Below are 8611 nucleotides of genomic sequence, written 5' to 3' on the forward strand. Positions count from 1 at the left end.
TGCATTCATTCTCTTATCAAACCAGCCAACATATTCTTGGAAAAGCAAGCCAGTCATCTAAGCTTTCTTGTTGGATCTATACATGCAATTAAGATTGTTCATGTTCACATTTTTAAAGCATCAAGGATTTGCAAACTTATCAATAATTCACAATGGTACTTTTTCAGATCCATCACCATTGCAATAGAGAGCAAGAGTAATTCTCTCTTTGTCTTTTTGAGACCTTCAGGCTGCTTGGTAGCAAGTGAATGATCAACTTTCAATCGATAAAATAGTCCAGTTTCATTCATATTATAAATATCCTTCAATTCAAACTGATCTAGTTTTGACCGTATGCTAGGCAATTCATTTTCAATGTTCTCCATGATAACTGAACCACTTTCACCAAAACGTCTGTAAGACTTGATTCCGTATCTTGACTTGAAACGTTCTAATCAACCAGAAGAGAAGCTGAATTATGGATTAGTTTCACCATATATTTTCAGGAAAAGATCTTTTGCTTTTCCTTAGATAATTTCCCCTGACATGTTCACTTTCTCTTGCATTTGAAGAAACTACTTGTATAAAACTTTCTCTAAATCAGGGTATTTTGCCGGTTTATGCCTTTTGACATCGCTATTTTTCATCTCATTTCACAAATACTCTGCCGACCTTTTGAGAGTGTGCGATATTGTTGATTGATTAATAGTCAAATCAAACTTTTGTTTCACCCATGCTTGCAAATCTTTTTGGCTAATAGTTGGATTCTTTTTTTTATGCTCACATAATGCGTTTCTTATTTTATTGGTTAAAGATAATTTTTGTACCCCTTTCAAATGATGAGAAGATATTATACTTGGATTATGATTTTTAAACATCTAGCTTTTTTCTTTTATAGTTAACATAAAATCTCTTCATATTCTATATACATGAATACAATTAGAAACATTAAACTTCACTAAACTTGTTTAGCTTTCCTAGATTTAAATAATAAATATGCAAAGACTACACTTTTTAGTTTCTTAGATTTAAACTTTTGAAATTCTTAATTCAAATATTTTCTTTCTTTCTTATGGCACATACTATAAAATACTCTCTAAAATAATAAATATTTATTTATGGATAAATAAATATTTTATGCATTTATCAATAAACTAATAATCTCGATAAATAAATATTTTTTTCGATTCTAAGCATATGCATTTATAGAGGTCTTACTGTACTTAATTTTGCTTCTTAGTTATTACCATGATAGTGAGTTAATGTGGTACTCTTCAACTTTAAATACACTTTTTATCTTAAATTTTTTACGTTATTTCTTTAAAATTTTATTCTCAATAATATAAGGATGCGCACACAATAATTTATTCTTTTTATATTTAATAATATTAATAATTTTTAATATACATTTATTGTTAATAAACTTGATACACACGTGCAAAACACATACAATTAACTAATATTTATAAAAATAAGAATGTCAACACATATTATAAGACATTTAAAATTATTCATAAATAATAATATATTATATAAATATAATTATAATATATATATATATATAATTTGTCAATTTAATTAGATTATTTGTTGAATAAAATCAAATCAAATATTATTACTTTTTCAAAATATAAAATCAACTCAAAGCAAATTTAAAATAAAATAATTTTATTTTAATTAATTTAATTTAATTTTTATCCAAATCGTGAATAATCCTCAAACGAAACAATTGGTGATCCGATCCGAGTCGGTAAACTCTTTTCTTTTTCAATGGCTCTCTAAGCATACAATTTCTTATGCATAGTGTACAAGCAAAGAAAGCACTAAATTAAAAAGTTTGCCTTCAAAAAGAAGCAAAAGCTTCCTGAGCTTCCCTTCTTTTCTCCTTTCGTCAACCTTTTCTCTGTATTGCTGATTATTCATCTACTTTTCTAAATCGCTTTACCAATTTTCTCTGCCATTTCAGGTTTTCTCTATGCTTTTTTCTCCTTAATTTTGTTGTCAATTTTGTTGATTTGATGTTTAGTTTTGAATCTGTGTTTGTTGATTGGCGTTCTGAAAAGGGGATTTTTTTTGGATCTTACGGTTTTTTAGGTTGATTAAGTATCTGGGTATTACTGAAAATTTGAAATTGTTGGAGGGTTTTTGAGGAAATGGAACCATCTTCGTCTTCGCCGGAGTTTGATTACTTGTTCAAGCTGTTGTTAATTGGAGATTCAGGAGTAGGGAAGAGTAGTTTGTTGCTCAGTTTCACTTCTGATTCCTTTGAGGATCTTTCTCCAACTATTGGTAAGTTGTTAATATGTTTTATTTTTCTTTCAAATATTGTTAATGTATCACTATCATAGCTTAAAAATTGTCTTTTGTGATGTACATTATAAAGAAAGAAGAGGTGTGTGTGGAAGTGGGAATGTTGGATGGATCAACTATGTAATATTGGGTAATAATTAATTTGTGGAAATGGTGGTATTGATGGAAAGATTGAATATAATAGGTTAGTGTTTTGTGGGTGTGGAAATTAGTTAAGTGAGGGTTCTTTTATCTGTTTATGCACAAAACTTGTATTGGTCAATGGTTCTATTGCATTTTGAAGGTTAGTTAACAGTTTGGCTGCAGCGATTCGATAACTTGAAGCTGCATAAATTGTGAAAGAGTTAAAAGACTCTATTTGGAATGATTGTATGCCTATATCAAAAGTGAAACAAATAGTTGAGTTAATGAGTGGATGAAGTGGTATTGCATTGGTCTAACTATATGAAGTGGAGTATTTACTGCATTCTGGTATTGATGTAGTGTGAGTGTCACTAGCAGCAACAAAAAGAAGAAGAAAAGCAATACTAGAATTAACCTGGTGGTACGGAACAGCTAATTAATCTGTCCAATTTTATGATGGGCTTTTCCATTACATGGTGTCATAATTGACAAATATATTCCAGAATTTTTTTTGGGAGGGTATTGGTGGGGGTGGGGTGGGGGTAGGGGGTAGGGGGGAATCGTGTGTAAGTGAGAAATAGAGCATACATCTGAAGAAAGATGTATCAGACATGCCATAAAATGCATCAGACAAATTCTCTGTCTTTTTTTTTCCGGGATAACTAGTTATGGAATAAGTCGTCGCTCATATTCTCAGGTGTGGACTTCAAGGTAAAACATGTCACCCTCGGGGGGAAGAAATTGAAGCTTGCTATATGGGATACAGGTGATTCTGTTGTTTTATGCCGATCTTCAATAAAGTCGTGCTTTATTTTAAATGTTTTAGAGCCTGTTTGGATTGGCTTATTTTAAGTGCTTTTACGCCAAACTAGCTTTCAAACCCCTGAAACAATTCTTATCCAAATATATCGTATGCAAACGAAATAGAGGTCATTATTGATTACCCCTTAAGTTGGATATGATACGACATGATTTTACAAATTGTATCTTGTGATTTTCCATCTAAAAGCTAATATCTCTTCAACCTAAGAAAGCTTATTTTGCATCTATCAAGTAGAATGAAGAAATTGAAAATTATGTGTCCTTTTAAGTCATTTGATATTATATTTTACTTGACAGAAACTCGGACTGTCAGCTGTTGGTCACAACATTCACAAGTAAATTCAATTGCATCCGTAATGTAAAGGCATGGGTACACCAACCTTTTATTAATTACCAAGACTAGAACAATGTTGGTTTGTTTAGAGAATTAGACTTGACATAAAGAACCAAACTAAACCTGAATTGAATTTTTGACATACTTGGAGCAAGTAAAATCTTGTCAAATCTTGGATGTTAAAAATCTAGGATTGTGATTTATCTCAGCACTTCATTAGCTTCTCGTATTCTCCAAACTGTACCTTAATGAACTTAGTCATTGTCCTAAGGTGTTATTATGCCTGCAAGTATCTTTCAAATTGCTTACAGCCTAATTTCTGTAACCAATTGTAAATGTTTCATGAGAATAATGTTAACAAAGATCTATTAGTGTTAAGCCATAATTCTGATCGCATAAGACTGTTAGGTATATTCCTTTCCTAATTGCTAATTAATTTATCTAATGAGTCAGGTGTTTTAAACTTCATGCTATTCAATTATAATCTAACCTTTGATTGTCATAAAAGAAGTTCAATCATAAGGTTCCCAAATAAATCTACAATCAATTAGATGAATCAGGCGCAATGTCGTAACTAATTTGCATCTTCTTGATGCCATTAATGAAGCCAATTACTTCATCAAAATCAAGCACAATATTCAAATATTCAATACTTTAGTTCATCATCAATCAAAAACAAGGAAGAACTGAAGAAGAGTGCAAGTAAATTGAATTCTATGTATATATGTGAGCAAAATGGAAACCTGTTAACGCAAAGCAGCACTTAGACTCTAAAGGTTAATGGACCTAGGCGCTGTCCACAAGTTCAGAGAGTGATGCATACTATTCAGTTAGTTGAGGGGGTGCCAATGGTAACTAGAATATTGTACCTCCAGAAGTTTTCTTCTGCAAAATATATTGAAGTGAGTAAAACCTATGAAGTTTTGTAACTTAGCAGATCTTAAGTAACGAATGCTTGATATTTGCTCACATATTTAAAATCAACTCATCATCAACTAACCCACCTACCTCCTTTGGAAATAAGATGGTGGCAGAGGGTGCAGCTGATTGTTATTTTTGCTTCTTTGAATATTGTTGTCAACTTAATTCAGTGATTGAACTCAGCATGTTTTGCTGAATGTGCAAATGGGAGGTCTCCTCCAGTACAATCCTAAGTTATAACATTATGACTTTCTTGTTTTGCAGCTGGACAGGAAAGATTTCGGACTTTAACGAGTTCATACTACCGAGGAGCTCAAGGAGTAGTCATGGGTAATCTGCTGTCTCTTCTTTCTGCTTTGTTATTGATTTGACTGATATCGGATATCCATGTTATGTAATTGACATGCTGCACTCACTTCAATTGCTTTCTAAGAGAGATGGCAATGGTCACTGTTGTCAGGAAAAACACTAAGCACAAGACAAGAAGTTGGTACAACCTGCGTCTTGTGTATATATGTCATTATGCTTCCTTATGTGTTGGTTCACATAATTGTTGTAGCTTTAGAGTATTTATGACTAGTAGTCCAAAATTTTGAACGATTGTTCTAGTTCCACGAAGAATGGATGGAAAAAATTGTCTTGTCTTATTAGAGTGTTTCTTAGGAAAAGTATAGATCCATTCTTGCACTGTTAGAAGAATAGAAACGTGAGTGAAAAGAGAAAATTAGTGGTTGTGCATAGGAAAGCTCTTTAATGATATGATTTAGAGTACCATTTAAAAGTATGCTTCTGCTTGCTGGCTTATTTTTAGGAGCAAATTCAGTTTCTTCTTGAAGAATTTCTTGTTCTTGGAACAAATTCTATCACCCAACTCCCCTGCCACCCAAGAAATTTTTTAGCACGTTGCCATCTTTTGGACTTATCTATCTTTGATTCAACAGTTTATGATGTAACAAGGCGAGACACATTTACTAATCTCTCTGATATATGGGCCAAAGAAATTGACCTGTATTCAACAAATCAGGATTGCATCAAGATGCTTGTTGGCAACAAAGTTGATAAGGTACCTCTCCTTCTTCTAGTAAGAGAATTTCTTCCATCTCCCCAAACACAATCATATACCTCATACTGACCAGGTGCATTTGTTTCTTTGAGTCGAAATTGTCGGTACGTGATGATGCTTATAAAATTTCTAGGGATTCACATGCATATGAACTTCTCTGCAGGAGAGTGAAAGGGTTGTCAGCAAAAAGGAGGGAATTGATTTTGCCAGGGAGTATGGATGTCTTTTCATTGAATGCAGTGCAAAGACAAGGGCTAATGTGGAACAGTGCTTTGAGGAGCTTGTGCTGAAGGTATGAATCATCCAAGGATCTTTCTCGTATTTTGTTCATGCTATAGTTTGAATGGACTGGTTAAAAAAAAATTAAAGATAGTTTGAATGGACTGGTCTTGAGTTGTTCAAATAAATGGAGGTACAATGGAATAAACGTTAGCAGGGATGTACTCTTCTCTCGAGAAGAAGCTTGTTCATTGCCTAATAGCACTTGTTGGTCTCAGTAAAGGAGTTATTATTCGGGATGGTATGGATAGTATGCATAATCATATCTGCAGTTGGAAACACAGGAAACAATAGCTTAGGCAAATGTACACCAACAAGACATCGTAGCTTCTTTAGTGATTTACTTTGATAAATTGAAATTCATTTTCCCTACTTCATGGACCACCCCATTTGCTTAGCTCTGGGGGCTGATATCACATCTATAGTTATTTAGTCAATACGGACTCTTGAAATCTCAGATCTGGATGGTCAAGTATGGCTATGAGATCTCTACCTTCATTTTAGATATTTAACTGTCTTTACTGGTGATAACATATCTCGAGTGCACCTAGAGCAGGCCATGTCTTAACTATGTTCCCATGTGTTTCTTGGAAATCTCCTTGGTGAACATCTGGTGTTTTTTTGGCGCTCTGGGCAACATTAAAACTGGACCATGGGAACTTTTAACGCTACTGCCATAGAAGAAAGGTTTTTCTTTGTTGGGGAGATGAGATTGGAGTGAACTTTGACAGTCATCCGCCAGTATTCACTGCAACTTACCCTTCTTTTTGGTTCTGTTTCCTTGTCCAACAGCCTTGCTAGCAAATATTATGTCAATAAATAGTTCATCTATTGCTTCACGGAACATCTATACATGCCCTATGAAGTTCAGTTTTTTTTTTTATCTCCAGTTGTAATGTCTTCTCACAATAGTTTTCCCGACTTTTACTTGGATCTCAATTTAAATGAAAGCTTGTTTCAATATATAAGATGGGAGTCCATTTTACTTTCCCTCTCTCTATCAAAGAGAAACATTTCTTGGTTGTGATGATGAATTTTGGTTTTGCAGATTTTGGACACTCCAAGTCTCTTGGCTGAAGGTTCAGCTGGTGTCAGGAAAAATATATTTAGACAGAAACCTCCAGAATCTGATGCATCAACAAGTGGCTGTTGTTGAGATGGATGTTTCCTTGTTTTCTTCATGCTTTCCCTTTCTTTTGTAAAAGAAAATGATGTAATTACTTGGAGATGACAAACTCTGTTTCTATCCTTCACGTTTGTAGTTCGTATGACTGAATGTTCTTCTGTTGTCCTCTTGCCCTTAATTTGATATTTGAAGAAGATGAAGAGTTCTTTTCTTTTTGTAATAGGGTAAGGCGATTTTTTTTTTGTTGGAAAATAAAGATTTTATTTACCAAAGCAGTGTATGCACAGGTTCAGATATAAAGAAAGCACTTAGGCAGAAGGCCCCAAGGTGATCTGCCTAGAAGCCTTAAAAAAGAACTGCTATCTATGATCTATCCTATAGGCAGAATCAAAATACAGTTTATGGATATTAATTCAACTTGTCTAAGTGTTTTGTAAGCCTTGGCCACATGCATCCTCTACAAAATAACTCTTGTATGATGACTTTGATCAGTTGACTCTCACTCTCCTTCCTTTGGAATATTCTGGTATTTCCTCTTTGCCAGATGTGGTAGACAGTGCAGGCAAAGATCATTCTGTTCCTGAGCTTTTGCCCATGAAATCTCATCTGTCCATCTTAGCACTTGCTTGGGAATTTGTCGCCATTGAGTGAGCTTGCTCCAAATAACATGAGACTTTAAATCCAAAAAATAGGTGGCAACATGAAGGTCCATTTAGGAGATCCCAAGTTGTTACATGTGAGCTTACCCCATGGCACTTTTGGAATATCACCTCTCATCATGTGATACATTATGGTGATAGAGAATGACCCCTGTTGTGCTTTAGTACATCCAGCTCCAATGTTAGCATCCACTAGGTATTGTTTAGCTTTGACAATCTTGTTCAACATACAGGAAGCTTGAGTTTGGATATAGTCCAAGATCCCTCTGCCTTTGTTGTAGTATGCATTGACCCACATGACCCAAAGCTTATCTTGTTTTGTACGTCGAAGTCCTATTCTATTACCCCTACAGGATAGTAGCAGATCATCAACAAAGCCGATTTGAGTGATTTGCAACTTGGAATGATAATTGAAGTCTGAATTGTGCTTCATAGGTATACATGAGTCTCTTGAGATATAAGAAGGAAGATAGGCCTTCTGCATATCCTCCCATATCCCTTAACCAACTCATCACTGATAACTCTACTATCGTCAACTAGGAAATGCATAACGGTTTGCAGCCTCTTAGTCAGAATTTTAGAAATAATTTTGTAGAGAACAGTGCAACATGAAATTGGTCTAAATTGCTTTACAGTAATAGGGTTCTTCAAGTTGTTGTTGTCTGTTCAAAATGTGAAAAAATTATTCAAAATATGTCACGGCGAAAAGATTGACGAATGACCAGCATAAACTATCTTCAATTGGAGAAGCTCCAGAAAAATAATTTTATATTTATATATATATATATAAAAAAAGGACAGCTAGTACACGAAGCTTTCTGCGTTCACCCAGAATCCCAAAAGAAATGCCAGAGCCTATCAGGTTCACTACAGCTAGTCGCAGGGTTACTACTAGTAGTTTGCAATTAGTAGTTCAGCACCCAAAGTTCTTAAATAATATGAAACTCTGTCGAGAAGGTATCTTATATATATATATATAGTAATACATCTGCCCA

The 8611-nt window shown here is 34.0% G+C and overlaps 1 protein-coding gene across 1 annotated transcript; it reads left to right on the forward strand.

The window, feature by feature from the left end:
* Positions 1-1843: 1843 nt before the first annotated feature.
* On the forward strand, positions 1844-7177 carry LOC129902936 (ras-related protein RABC1). Its single transcript, XM_055978381.1, has 7 exons — positions 1844-1945; positions 2074-2268; positions 3110-3178; positions 4754-4819; positions 5431-5552; positions 5716-5844; positions 6880-7177. Exons 2-7 carry the CDS (start codon positions 2133-2135, stop codon positions 6985-6987), a joined length of 630 nt encoding a protein of 209 aa, XP_055834356.1. The 5' UTR covers positions 1844-1945; positions 2074-2132; the 3' UTR covers positions 6988-7177.
* The last annotated feature ends 1434 nt before the right edge of the window (positions 7178-8611 follow it).

The sequence above is a fragment of the Solanum dulcamara genome, chromosome 9, assembly GCF_947179165.1.
Source record: "Solanum dulcamara chromosome 9, daSolDulc1.2, whole genome shotgun sequence".
In the NCBI taxonomy this organism is placed as follows: Eukaryota; Viridiplantae; Streptophyta; class Magnoliopsida; order Solanales; family Solanaceae; genus Solanum; species Solanum dulcamara.

Bases quoted from the DNA above. Each gene is read 5' to 3' on its own strand.
- LOC129902936 (XM_055978381.1), top strand. From the start codon at position 2,133: ATGGAACCATCTTCGTCTTCGCCGGAGTTTGATTACTTGTTCAAGCTG. The intron at 3,179-4,753 runs GTGATTCTGTTG...CTTGTTTTGCAG, and splicing joins GCTTGCTATATGGGATACAG to CTGGACAGGAAAGATTTCGG. The intron at 4,820-5,430 runs GTAATCTGCTGT...TTGATTCAACAG, and splicing joins AGCTCAAGGAGTAGTCATGG to TTTATGATGTAACAAGGCGA.